The 15,007-nt window shown below is 41.9% G+C and overlaps 1 protein-coding gene across 3 annotated transcripts in view; it reads left to right on the top strand.

Annotated features, from left to right (window-relative positions):
* CNPY1 (canopy FGF signaling regulator 1) overlaps nucleotides 1-15,007 on the top strand; it is a 79,494-nt gene that overhangs the window by 20,285 nt on the left and 44,202 nt on the right. For all 3 annotated transcript variants that reach the window (XM_087946826.1, XM_087946824.1, XM_026680927.2), the window contains exon 2: nucleotides 1,210-1,321. In XM_087946826.1, coding sequence (XP_087802952.1) covers nucleotides 1,210-1,321 — 112 coding nt within the window. The remainder of the gene's footprint in view (nucleotides 1-1,209; nucleotides 1,322-15,007) is intronic.

Genomic DNA, 15,007 nt, shown 5'->3' with positions numbered 1-15,007 from the left:
ACATCTTTGATAGCTACACGTTGAATTATGAATGGAGACAAAAGAAAGGAAGAAAATAATACACCTTAGCATTGTAAGTCTGATACTGTTGCCAAGACAAGGAAAAGAATTCATAAAACAATACAGCCTGAGTTTGCTATTGGTATATATGTAAGTTCCAACATGGTTGCAGATCTGCTTCATGATGTTGGGTGCATTAGGTATAATTCAACCATCTGTCATCCTTTGAAAACAACAGAACGTTGAGAGTTTTGAACTGATGGACAAGTCCACAGGTTCAGACAGCTGTGATGTAGTCAGCTGTGTCCTTGGGGAAATTCTCCTTTGCTTTCTTCAGCCACAGGTGCAGCTAAGGAGAATTTAAATAGCAAATAAGGGTTTGTTGGTGTGTTTTGCAGAAATGCGGGCAAGATTCAGTACAGAGAAATAATTTACGGTCAAATCAAGCATCTGAAATGTGTTGAAACTTTTCAAATGTACCCTGAAAAACATTTTAGGCTGACATAGAATCATGCCTTAAAGAGAAGAGCTTTTTTGCAATATAATTAAAGCATGCTTCAAAATACCCTTTGTAGGAGAAAATCACCCTGGTTTAAGTTTTGCCCATCTTTAATCATTTAGCATTACTTATAGAGGTTAAAGATTTTTTTTAAAAAAATAATGATGTAAGATTACCTAATTATTTCAGAACTGGCATTATATTAGGAATCACCTCTTTCTACTTCTATTTGAAGAGGAAAGCCACTTTATCAGCCACAAAGAAAAAAAAAAACTGTTTAAAGAACCATGTCAAACATTTGGGAATGGTTATAAAAATCAAATATCTTCACAGCAGTCTTTGATCAGATTTTACAATTAAAAAGTACAGTAAAAAGAGAGAATCATTTGTTGTTAAAGAAGAGAAAAACAATACGGCAATAAAACCACATTTTGGATTAAACGTTTTGCATAGCTGGTGAAGATATTTGGCAACATGGGCGTGTATGGGATAGTTACAAAAGTGGTAGGGGTTTCAGGACGAAACCTATGAAAACTATGTTACTCTTCCTTGACCTTCTTCAGCCCTTCTGATGTGTTTGGGTGGTCTGGTGAATTGGATAAAGATTTTAGAAGCTGCAATTGTAGCATCACTAAAGGGCAGCAGGTTAAGAAGAGCTGGGCTAGCCATGAAAGCACCTTGGCTTACCTTTGTCTTGTCTGTTTTTCCAGATTAAGGCTTCAGGCATGGCTGCATCCCCTCAGGCCTTGTTTTCCTTGCTGCTTCTGGGCCTGTTCAGCAATACTGGAAGAGCACAGAGAAATCCCGAGGTATTCTGTGGAGGTTAGTGTCTCAGCTGGGTATTTCTCTATGCCCCCAAAGGATTTGTGGTTCACAGGTTTGATAATTCTGCACAAATAAGCCAATAACTTCTCACTTAGTCTGTTCCCTTAATACCAGAGTTTTTTTTTTTAATGGAGACTGAAAGTCGGAGATGTTTCAATGAACCCCCATCATCCTTTCCTTACAAGTAAGTGGTCTTCAATTTATGACCACAAATGGGACCAGAATTGCCACTGCTAAGCAAGGAGGCTGTTAAGTGAGCCATATCCAATTTTACAACCTTCTCTTTTTTTTTTGCCATGATTAATAAAATGAATCATTGTGGTTGTTAAGTGAGTTATGCAGTTGTTAAATGAACACAGGATGCTGCAGCAGTTGTGCAAATTCACACGACATCGGGATGCTGCAGCAGTTGTGAATAATGCCGCTTGCCAAGTGCCCAAATTTTGATTGTGAGACTGTTGGAAGGCAGCAACTATTGTGTGAGCACTTCCCCCTCCCTGTGCCATTGTAATTTTGAACAGTTGCTAAACAAATGGTTGTAAGTCCAGGACTACCTGCATTCTTTTTTTTTTCTCCATTGTTTCCCTTCATTGGAGTGGTTAGAGTGTGTGTGCAAATCCAAAGTAGAATGTCAGAAATGGTGTAGCAGGGCCTCCTGCTTAGGTGGTGGGGGGGGGGCTGGACTAGATGAAACTACAAGGTCCCTTCCAACTCTGATTATCTGTAAAAGAATCTGTAAAAAAATAATGCAGGACTGTAAACTAATCCATGGTTTCTGCTGCCTTGTCCCAAAGGTGCTTTTTTTTTTTCCCCCCAAGAGGCAGCTGGGCTTTCTGATTTTTCTTTGAAGATGTTTCACTTCTCATCCAAGGAAGCTTCTCCAGCTCCAGCTAGATGGTGGGGAATGGAAGGATTTATATTCCTTGCAGACAATATTACAAATCCTTCCATTCCCCGCCATCCAGTCAGAGCTGAAGAAGCTTCTTGGGTGAGAAGCGAAACGTCTTCAAAGAAAAAAACAAGAAAATCCAGTTGCCTCCTGAAAAAGCACCTTTGGCACAACCATGGCCTCTGGATCACTGAGAAACTCCATGGATTGTCTGCCTTGAATGCAAAGAATGCATCTGATAATTTTAAAGAGTGAATTATCCTATGGGTATAAGACCTTTTGCATCTGGGAAAGCTGGTGGAATTTATTTTATTTATTTATTTTGCCAAGCATGTAATAGATAACAGATATAAGTATAAACATACGTTAAATAGATACGAATAAAGGGGAACAGTAGGACAGGGAAAGTAGGCACATTGATGTGCTTATGTACACCCCTTAAAGATCTCTTATGAATGGGGTGAGGTCAACAGTAGACAGTCTAAGGCAGGGGTGGTATAGATAATTTTATGTACTATGCTTAGGTCAGACCTAAGGCAGCATAGTTCTAGGTTGTCTAAGTCTAACATTTCAAGTCTGTTCCCCTTCAAAAAGACCTCGACTATGTATCATAATGGTCAAACAAATGGCAACTTCAAATCTCAACAAATAAATGCTCTGTCTTACATATTGGCAAAAAAAAAACAGAAAATAAAATACAGGCTGAATAGTCAAGACCTTGTTGATGATCCAAACTCTGTCAAGGATCTTGGAGGACTCATCTCTAATGATCTAAGTGCTAGAGCCCACTGTAACTACATAGCCAAAAAGGCATTAAGAGTTGTTAACCTAATCTTACATAGCTTTTTCTCTGGTAATATTACACTACTAACTACAAAACATTTGCTAGACCAATACTGAAACACAGCTCATCAGTCTGGAACCCACATTACATATCTGATATTAACACAGTTGAGAAAGTCCAGAAATATTTCACAAGAAGAGTTCTCCACTCCTCTACTTGTTGCAGAATACCTTATGCCACCAGACGTGAAATTCTAGACCTAGAAAACCTAGAACTACACCACCTTCAGTCCGATCTAAGTATAGTATATAAAATCTTACATTGCAATGTCCTACCTGTCAATGAATACTTCAGCTTCAACCACAACAATACAAGAGCAAACAATAGATACAAACTCAAGGTTAATCGCACCAAACTTGATTGCAGGAAATACGACTTCAGCAACAGAGTGGTCAATGTCTGGAATATTCTACCTGACTCTGTGGTTTCTTCCCCAAACCCCAAAAACTTTAACCTTAGACTGTCTACTATTGACCTCACCCCTTTCCTAAGAGGTTCTGTGGGGGCATGCATAAGCATACCAACGTGCCTACCGTCCCTGTCCTATTGTTTCTTTTATTTTTCTTATATGTATCCATGTATTCATAACTATGTTTTTACTTATACCTATTATTTTGTAAGCAATTGACAAACCAAATAAAATTAAAATAAAATAAGGTATTCTGTTGCGGGTAGAGGAGTGGAGGAATCTTCTGGTGAAATATTTCTGGACTCTCTCGAATTGCCCCCACTGTTCTCCCCGAAAAGGGCCTTGCTTAAGGCTGCTACTTTGAACCTTGCTTATGGCATCCACATCAATGCTCCTTATACTGATGGACTCATACGGTGGAAGACCTTGTAATTTGGTTCTTTCTTGCGTTTGCAGTATCACATGTTCTTCTGGTGCAGCTTCTCAGTATAGGCGTTTCTGGAGCCAGGCTGAAATAGCAGCAAAACAGCAATAAGCTGATATATAATGCCAGTGGATGACATCTTGCTGGCTCTACCTTACTTCAGATTGAGGGTGAAGGGCTACCTGCTTGAATTGTCTGGTATTTACAAATAACCCACTGAAGGCACAGTCTTCCTCAGATCCTTTTTATGATCAGGCAAGAAAAACCAAAAGTACACATACAGACTGGGTGAAACCAGGCTCAATAGCAATAACTGTGAGAGGGATCTTGGAGTCTTAGTGAACAACCAGCTAAATATGAGCCAGCAGTGTGCAGCAGCAGCCAAAAAAGCCAATGCAATCCTAAATTGCATTAACAGAGGGATACAATTGAGATCAAGTGAGGTACTAATACCACTCTATAAAGCCCTAGTAAGACCACACCTAGAGTACTGCATCCAGTTTTGGTCACCACACTATTAAAAAGATATTGAGACTCTAGAAAAAGTGCAGAGAAGAGCAACCAGGATGATTAGGGGACTGGAGACTAAAACATATGAAGAACGGTTGCAGGAACTGGGCATGGCTAGTCTAGAGAAGGGAAGGACCAGGGGAGACATGATAGCAGTCTTCCAATATTTGAGGGGCTGCCACAGAGAGGAGGAGGGGGTCAAGCTATTTTCTAAAGCACTCAAAGGCCAGACAAAGAATAATGAATGGAAACTGAACAAGGAGAAATTTAACCTGGAAATAAGGAGAAACTTTCTGACAGTGAGAACAATCAACCAATGGAACAGAAGTTGCCCTCGGAAGTTGTGGGTGTGCCATTACTTGAGACTTTCAAGAAGAGATTGGACTTCCACCTGTCAGAAATGGTGTAGGGTCTCCCGCTTGGGCGGGGGGGTTGGACTAGATGATCTACAAGGTCCCTTCCAACTCTGATGATCTTTTATCCCCTTAAATTATTCTGCTATCCATTGCTCACCTACAATCTGAAATGCGACCATTTCTAACACAGAGATCTCTCTGCTGATCTATCTTTATTGCTTGGGCCACATGATCCTTTATGGCTTTTTTGCTACAAGAAAATGACAGAATGTCATAAGAGAATAACCTTACTCAATAAGTAAGCATACAAGTGGTCTTCAATTTATGAAGAGTCATTTAGCAACTATTCAAAAACTTATGACAGATCTCCATGGGGGTACCCACCTTCTGATGGTCTTTTACCCCCCACCTTCTCCTCCTTACCTTCTGATGGTCACATGATTGCATTTCAGATGCTAAGCAATGGATCCACATTTGCAATATTTACAGGTTCCATTGGTGAATGTGCATTTTATATTTTTGCTGGAAACGAGCATATTCGTTTTTTTTGACAAAACCGGCCTATAGCAAACAACCACAAGGTGGCTTAACAATTGCCACAAAAAGGTCATAAAATTGGGTCAATTACCTGGGTGACTTGCTTTACAACCCTCATGATATGACTAATGGGCAGGCTCTGTTATAGTCTTAAGTCAAAGACTACCTATATCCCTGCTTTTATTTGTTTCCATTAAAGCCAGCGGTGGGATTCAAATAATTCAACAACCAGTTCTCTGCCCTAATGATTTCTTCCAACAACCAGTTTACCAAACTGCTCAGAAAGTTCGCAACCGGTTCTCCCGAACTGGTGTGAACTGGCTGAATCCCACCATTCACCTAAGAGCAATTTCAACTCAGGGCGGTAGGATCGCCTCTGGAGGAAACCTGGCTAGGAGAGAAAATAAACTTTTGCTTCATCTACAGGTAGTTTGACGCTCGCTTGATATGTTAAAATTGCCTTAGAAAGAGAGTTGACTGGCATTGTTCGCTGTGCATCCCTCAGTACCTAGAGACAAAGATTCAACCCCTGCAGTAGCACCCACGTTGCTCTCTCTCCTCCTCCCCAGCAATTCTACCTGGCTGCAAACAATAAGGCTTTGTCATCCACTGACAGTTGTGCACACAAGGGGGAACATTCTCCATCTGTGGTCTCCTAGCACGGAGGCGAGTGGTTGGTTTTTCAAACAGATGGCACCACGCGCTGTAAGAAACGAACGCCTCTCCCGAGACGGGTAACCTGACAAAAGTAGTTGCAACAACATATTGAAATAAATCCTCCCTTGATGTCTGCCAGGGCTTCGGAATCTTCAATTCCAAGATCTCTTGACAAAAAGTCTGGTTTGGGTGATTCGGGTGCGGTGGTTTTGAGACAGGCCACCTTGTGTTTCCTGGAAAGTAGCAGAAGGAGACAGGGTGGCCAAAGACACGCCGCCCCTAGAAATGTGCTTTGATTGAAAAAGACCCACCGCAGTAGTAGCAAAGATGCCTTTTCCAGGCAGAAGGAGTTCAGCTCAGGCAGAAGGGTATTTTCTTCTGTTTGCGTTTCTTTTCTTATCCTAGGAAATCTCCTCATTCGGCTTCAAGTATATATCTCTGGGATAAATTCCATAGGGGTAGTACTTGACTTATGACCAGTCCGTTAGCAGTGACACTGGAAAGGTCTTTTCTTCTTCTTCTTTTTTTTAAAATGAAGATAAATGTCCATATCATAAGTCTTCGGGAATTTGGAGGGTTCTATAAACCAAAACTTTCTTGTGGGTGTCAAATTGTGGGAAGTTAAATCTCTGGACTGCTTTGCTGGAAACAGGCAACATACGGACCAGAGGTGGTATTCAGCAGGTTCAGCAGTTGAGCTAAGCCACGCCCGGGCTCCTTGCTGTCTCCTTCTTGCTCACACAGCAAATACTGTTTCACTTTTCAAACAGCCCTCAACTCTCTCACACGCTGACAGGATGCTAGCCAGATGAATACCAAGGGATGCTGGTAGGCAGAGACAGATTTTCCCCCCTTATTTTCCTCCCCAAAAACTAAGCCCAGCCACATAGTTTCATAGCGAAGCACGAGTATCGAGCTAGTTATTTTATAAATAACTCAAGGTGAAGAACATATCTTCCTCCTCCTATTTTCCCCACAATAACAACCTTGTGAGGCGGGTTGGGCTGAGAGAAAGTGACTGGCCAAAGTCAGCCAGCAGGCTTTCATGCCGGAGGCAGGATTAGAACTCATAGTTTCCTGGGGATTGGCCCAAAGTCACCCAGCCAGCGTTCAGGCCTAAGATGGAACGGGAACTTGCCATTTCCTGGTTTCCAGCCTGATGCCTTCATCACTAGGCCAAGCTTGCTCTATATACTCTCAGAATGATACACAGAGGGGACACTTACCCGTATCTGCTCAAAAACTGGTTATCACAGCTGTCAGAGCTGACTTATCCTCCTTATCCTCAGGTGATCTGAGAGGCACAGATCACAAGGCTGTATTTCCATCAAAACTCTAATGCAGCATAGCTGGCTGGAGAATTCTGGGAGTTGAAGTCCACAAGTCTTAAAGTTGCCAAGTTTGGAGGCCCCTGCCCCAAGGCAACACAATTCAGTACAACCTGATCTGAGATTTGAATTGGGAAGGTAAAATCCACCAATTTTTCCACCCTTTGAGTCGCTTCAGAGCCATTTACGACTTCAAGTCCAAATCATCTCTGAGAATTATTCAAAGTTTTAAGGCAAACGCCTCTACGTCAGATCAATGCTCCAGATCAACCCTTGCTCAGACCAATTCTTTTCTACCACAGCTTCTTTTCTTTCTTTCTTTTTTTTAATTTGGAGGTGGAGGAGGAAGCAAGCAAGCATCCTTATGAAACTCTAATAGAGCTGAAATGTTTTTATTTCTTATTTTTCTAAGGATGACTGCGTGGGGCTTAAAAAGTTTGCAGGAACAATTAACCTCTGAAGCTGGTGTCCAGGGTATTTGTATGTGGATCTTTGGTTATTCGGGTTTTCTCCCGCGTAAAATTGGAAGTATGTAGGCAGCGTTTTGATGAAGTCTCATTCATCATCTTCAGGCTTCTGTCTTCGGCTCTGTGCTTCTCAGAGTAATGTGAGCTTGCAGCTGCTTCTTCCTTTTAACTGCTAGTGGGGGTGTGACTTGATTGGATGGGAGCTTGGTTGTGTTCTGATTGGTTGGGGGTTGGCTGTGTTCTGATTTGCTGGGGTGTGTTCAGGTGGGGGCTTGGTTGTGCTCAGGTTGTTTTAGTTGTCGGGGATTGAGCTGGTGAGCTGTGATCCTGCTGCTGGCTTCGTGGTCGTGGTCGTGCCGCATCTTCATGCGAACTGACGCCCACCATGAAGATGCGGCACGACCACGAACGCGAAGCCAAACAGCAGGATCACAGCTCACCAGCTCAAATCCCCCAGCAACTAAGACTAACCTGAGCACAACCAAGCCCCCACCTGAACAGAACACACCCCCAGCAAATCAGAACACAGCCAACCCCCAACCAATCAGAATACAGCCAAGCTCCCACCCAATCAGAACACAGCCAAACCCCCACCCAATCAGAACACACCCCCACCCAATCAGAACACAGCCAAGCTCCCACCCAATCAAGTCACACCCCCACTAGCAGTTAAAAGGAAGAAGCAGCTGCAAGCTCACATTACTCTGAGAAGCACAGAGCTGAAGACACAAGCCTGAAGATGATGAATGAATATCTATATATCTATATATCTATATCTATATATCTATATATCTATATATCTATATATCTATATCTATATCTATATCTATATCTATATCTATATCTATATCTATATCTATATCTATATCTATATCTATCTATCTATCTATCTATCTATCTATCTATTATTCAGCTTTGCTCGGGTATTTTCCCACGTCATTGTAGTTGTGCTTTTAAAGTTGTAGCAACGTTTCAGCAGAATCTCATCTGCCATCATCAGGGTTCTGTATTGTGTTCGTCTGTGAGTCAGATGTGGGAAAATACCCGAGCAAAGCTGAATACCATACATGTAATTATATGTGTGTGTGTGTGTGTGTGTGTGTGTGTGTGTGTGTGTGTGTATTGCTCAAAAAAATAAAGGGAACACAAAAATAAGACATCCTAGATCTAAATGAATGAAATATTCTTATTAAATACGTTGTTCATTACATAATTGAATGTGCTGACAACAAAATCACACAAAAATTATCGATGGAAATCAAATTTAGCAACCCATGGAGGTCTGGATTTGGAGTTACACTCAGAATTAAAGTGGAAAAAAATGCTACAGGCTGATCCAACTCTGATGTAATGTCCTTAAAACAAGTCAAAATGAGGCTCAGTAGTGTGTGTGGCCTCCACGTGCCTGTATGACCTCCCTACAACGCCTGGGCATGCTCCTGATGAGGAGGCAGATGGTCTCCTGAGGGATCTCCTCTCACACCTGAACTAAAGCATCCCCCAACTCCTGGACAGTCTGTGGTGCAACCTGGCGTTGGTGGATGGAGTGAGACGTGATGTTTCAGATGTGCCCAATTGGATTCAGGTCTGGGGAACGGGTGGGCCAGTCCATAGCATCAATGCCTTCGTCTTGCAGGAACTGCTGACACACTCCAGCCACATGAGGTCTAGCATTGTCGTGCATTAGGAGGAACCCAGGGCCAACCGCACCAGCACATGGTCTCACAAGGAGTCTGAGGATCTCATCTCGGTACTTAATGGCAGTCAGGCTACCTCTGGCGAGCACATGGAGGGCTGTGTGGCCCCCTAAAGAAATGCCACCCCACACCATTACTGACCCACTGCCAAAACGGTCATGCTGGAGGATGTTGCAGGCAGCAGAACATTCTCCATGGTGTCTCCAGACCCTGTCACATCTGTCACATGTGCTCAGTGTGAACCTGCTTTCATCTGTGAAGAGCACAGGGCGCAAGTGGCGAATTTGCCAATCTTGGTGTTCTCTGGCAAATGCCAAACATCCTGCACAGTGTTGGGCTGTAAGCACAATCCCCACCTGTGGACGTCAGGCCCTCATACCACCCTCATGGAGTCTGTTTCTGACCGTTTGAGCAGCCACATGCACATTTGTGGCCCGCTGGAGGTCATTTTGCAGGGCTCTGGCAGTGCTCCTCCTGTTCCTCCTTGCACAAATGCAGAGGTAACGGTCCTGATGCTGGGTTGTTGCCCTCCTACGGCCTCCTCCATGTCTCCTGATGTACTGGCCTGTCTCCTGGTAGCGCCTCCATGCTCTGGACACTACGGTGACAGACACAGCAAACCTTCTTGCCACAGCTCGCATTGATGTGCCATCCTGGATGAGCTGCACTACCTGAGCCACTTGTGTGGGTTGTAGACTCCGTCTCATGCTACCAGTAGAGTGAAAGCACCACCAGCATTCAAAAGTGACCAAACCATCAGCCAGAAAGCATAGGGACTGAGAAGTGGTCTGTGGTCACCACCTGCAGAACCATTCCTTTATTGAGGATGTCTTGCTAACTGCCTCTGCTTTCCACCTGTTGTCTATTCCATTTGCACAACAGCATGTGAAATTGATTGTCAATCAGTATTGCTACCCAAGTGGACAGTTTGATTTCACAAGTGTGATTGACTTGGAGTTACATTGTGTTGTTTAAGTGTTCCCTTTATTTTTTTGAGCAGTGTATATGCTATGAGAGGTCATCACCTTAGAGAAATTTATTCTCAAGGCTCTCTGTCCATAACAGGCATTTGTAGGTACGGAGACTATAGTTAAGTCCTGATAGAACCTAGGTTCAATTTGACTCCTCAAATGCACAGATCTGATTGAATGACCTTCATCCATGAGCTGTGGTGGCATAATGGCTAGAATGCAGTACTGCAAGCTACATCTGCTGCCTGCTCACTGCCTGCAGTTCGGCTGTTTGATTCTCACCAGCTCAGCCTTCGATCCTTCTGAGATCAATAAATTGAGGATCCAGATTGTTGGGCACAATATGCTGACTCTGTAAACCGCTTAGAGAAGGCTGTAAAGTACTGTGAAGCGGTATATAAGGTAAGTCTATGCTATCACTATCCAGGCATTTTCTCTTAGCCCAATCCTATCAAACAGAGATATTGTTGGGATAAAATTAAGAGATCTCTATAATAATGTTCAGCTCTTGAGGAAAGATGGAGCTCTGCAAATATACAGTTAATGCATTCGTTTAATTAATGAACTAACCTGTTTTTCAAACAAGTAGTTCACTACAATCCAGAACATAGCAAGGAGATGCAAGGAGATCCCCCAAAACAAGTGAGGCATTCTGTAACTTCAGCTGTAGTGGACTTCATAGGACTTTATTACGGTCAACTATAAATACCCAGCTGTGAAAAAAACAAGCTAATAAATAAATATAATCTAAATAATTTGGCTTCAGGCAGTAAGGGGCAGCGCTTGTTCTGGGTGAACTGTAGCATTTGTGAACAAAGATGTTGTGTATGGGTAAAATCATGCATTGCGTTTGTGCTGCAGTTAAAGACATAGTACAGGTAGTCCTTGGCTTAGGATCACAGTTGAGTACAGAACATCTAAGTAATGAGATCATTAAGAGAGTTGTACTTGATTTTACAATCTTTTTGCCACAGTTGTTAAACAAACCACTTATTATATGAATCTGATTGATGATCACATGACCCCAGGATGCTGCAACCATCATAATAAATACATGCTGGTTTGCCAAGCACCTGAATTTTGGTCAGATGACTTTGGAGCTGCTATATAAGTTGTAAGTGCAAGAACTGGTTGTGAACTACTTTTCCAGTGCTGTTGTAACTTTAAACGTCTGCTAAACAAATGGTTGGTATGTTGAGGATTACCTGCAAATTGCTCCTTGTGTCCATTTAGCTGAATCTTCACCTGTGCTTGTCCTGTGCTTTAGTTTATACAAGATTTTTCCAACCTTCTGCTTTCTTCCATGAACATGTTTACTACAATGACTCAAATTTGGTGCTAGATGTCAAGCACTCAAGAAATGTACAAACAGCTTCTTTGGGGAAGATGTATTTTCTACCTACAGTGACAATGGAAAGTAGTATTCATTCTGTCCCAAGGAGTGGGGGAATCCAGTTATTTAAGTAATAATAAGAATGCTTCATTGATTAGCCATAAAGCCATATCAGTTATTTCAATATTTATTTCCAGGCTTCATAGCTAATGCTTATTTGTCAGGATGCTAACGCTTTTGCTTCAGCTTCAGTTTCCTATCTGGGCTGAATTATTCAATTACAAGCTCTTTGACCTTCTCTCAACCTTTCTAAATTATTTCCAGCCTCCACACCAGTCTTTGGCAGGAGTTGAAAGATGTTTTGAGCTGAAAATTTCACAGCTTTACCAGCCTTTCTAGACTGCCTGCTCCTGGTTTAATTGATTTTAAGGCAGACATGGAGCAGTATTAAGTTGCAGGGAAGAATGAACTAATTTTATGACTGGTTACACAATGCAGTTGTTGGTTTTTTTGAACAATTATATACTAATTGTTTGCCTTGATAGAGTTGGTGGGAATTGTTCTTGGTGGTTTCTTGATTAGGCAGTTGTTTATTGTCAGTTTGTTTGTCTGAGTTTGTAATTCCTTGATTAGGTTATTGTTTATTACTTTGATTTTCTAGCCTTCTTCATAAATAAATAAGTGCATATATGTGATATTTTGGGAGTGGGAGAATATGTAGCTTTCTAGATGTTACAGAACTACAATTCCCAGCAATCCAAATTTGCAACAAGGCAATGAGAAAGGTTGGGAATTGCAGTTAAGTAAGTAACCGGAGAGTATTGTGTTATGCACCAGTGCAATAAATATAAAACATCCCAGTGGCCTTCTCCAGAGCAAGACACCTGAGCATGTGAGTGTAATGAAGAGGCAATTGCATCACACCAATCCTTGTGTGGTTCTGAGGCAATTAAGTTTAGAAGCAGAAAGATGGGATCTTGGAAAATAAAATAAATCAAGTGAGAAAAAGCTTTCTAGACAGCACAAAAAATCATCGGTTGCTCTCTTTCTTCTTTAGAAGAGATTGCGAAGACCAGACTCCTCTCTAGAGCACTAAAAATCTCCACAGACCGTTCTCATCCTGGTCATTCATATTTTGAACTGTTACCATCAGGGAGACGTTATAGGTGTCTTAAAAAGAGGACTAATAGACTGAGAAACAGTTTCTTTTCCAAGGCAATACTTGTCTTGAATCAAACAGTGCATTTGTGATTTAGTCCTATGTATATAGCAGCATTTTTAAACTATCTAACTTACTATATGTCTTAGATAGGTTTTAGACTAGGTTTATTATTATTGTTGTTATTGTTATTTTAATTATTTTAATTATTATTTTAATTATTAAATATTCTGTAGTGTGCTTGTGATGTGATGTTTGGGGCACTATGCTGGAGTAGTTTTCAAATTTCATTGTATCTGTAGAATGCAATGACAATAAAGGCATTCTACTTCTATTCTATTCTATTCTATTCTATTCTATTCTATTCTATTCTATTCTATTCTATTCTATTCTTACTCACAAAGTCTTACTCCAAGAAAATTATAGGGGCTGTGATATAGCCACTTCAAATGAGAAGCAATCTTTCACCATGTTTGATTTCCCCCCAGCCCAAACTCATACTCAACATAGACCAGCAATACTCAACAGACCAGCAATACATACCCTGTTTAGCTTTAGTCAGTCTGTCTGTCTGTCTGTCTGTCTGTCTATCTATCTATCTATCTATCTATCTATCTATCTATCTATCTATCTATCTATCATCTATCTATCTCAAGCCTGTCTTATATCAGCGGGCACATTTCAGCTTAGCAACCGCATGCATTGATGAATTTCTTTTTTAAAAAATACAGATTTCAGCAGGTCTAGGTAGGTAACCTTAGGACCCCTGAATTTACCCTTCATCTCCTCAGGGGTGTTTAATGGTTGATTTTAGCCCATCTAGCCTGCAGCTGGAATTTACAGATTTAGCTTTTAACCACTCCGTGCAAGGGTGCTGCACAATAATTCCACTACGGTTTAATGAGAGCAAAACAGTCAATAGTAATTCTAACTGCAAAACTTGATTAGGAGACTGTGCTGAAACAACCAATCAGCTAAGGCCACCCCCCAGGCCATAGATGATGAGCTTTGTTGGAGTGGGTTTTGTTATCTTTTTGACACTTTATTGGGCCCCAATTTCTTTTTGGGAAGTGGAAAGGGTATTTGTATGAGAACATATGGCATTCCCTTTTGAAAGATGCCAAATCTTTAACTCAGGGATGTCAAACTCGATTTTCACTGAGGGCCGCATCAGGATTGGGTTTTACCTCAGGGGGCTGAGGTGGGCGTGGCCAGCATGATGTCAGTTGTGTCAGGACTCAGGTGGCGCCTGTGGTGGCTTGAGCACTCTGCCCTCAAAAAGAGGCTCCTGAGTTCCGTTTTGGGCTGCGGCCTCCTGCAAACCTCCATCAGCAAAAACAGAGCTAGGGAGGTGATGAGCTCCATTTTTGCTGTCAGAGGCACCAGGGGCTGGTCCTTCAGTGTTTCCAGGGCAGCCTCATGGGCCAGTTCTAAGCACCCTGCGGTCCAGATCTGGCCCTCAGGCCTTGAGTTTGACACCCCCTGCTCTAACTAGACCAAAAACAAAATCTCCCTCTTCCCTCTGGGAAAATATAGCTTTATTTTTCATCACATCTAGACACAAGTGTTCCATTTAGGTTACAGGTAGTCCTTGACTTACGACCATTTGCTTAGTGACTTTTCAAAGTTAAATGGCACTGGGGAAAAAATGACTTACGACTGATATTCACACCGCTGTAGCATCCTCATGTCGCATGATCAAAATGCAAGTGTTTGGCAACCAGCAAATTTTGGGCTCAATAATGGTCATAATTCTAAGACTGCCTGTATTTGCATTAAGTCTGCATGCTTGTAGCAAGAAGGACGATGCATAGAGAAGGAAGGAAGGAGCAGGGGAAAAGGAGGAGGAGGAAAAAAGGAAGGAGGAGGAGGAGGAGAAGAAGATGATGATGAAGAAGAAGAGGAGGAAGAGGAAGAAGAATGTATTTTATGGAAGCTATATTGTATAACGGATGGTTGAGGGAGCTAGGTATGTCTAATCCAGTGGTTCCCAACCTTTTTTTCGCCCCGCACCCCTAAAGAAATTTCACTCGAACCTCGCACCCCCTGAAATTTAGACTTTAAGAACTACTGAACGCGTTAAATATATGGTAGGATTGAAT

The sequence above is a fragment of the Notechis scutatus genome, chromosome Z (assembly GCF_049901735.1).
Source record: "Notechis scutatus isolate UNSWTSFEM ecotype Mainland chromosome Z, rNotScu1.2, whole genome shotgun sequence".
NCBI classification, from domain to species: Eukaryota; Metazoa; Chordata; class Lepidosauria; order Squamata; family Elapidae; genus Notechis; species Notechis scutatus.
Note: the sequence above shows the minus strand (reverse complement) of the source record. Positions and strands in the feature narration are given on the sequence as shown.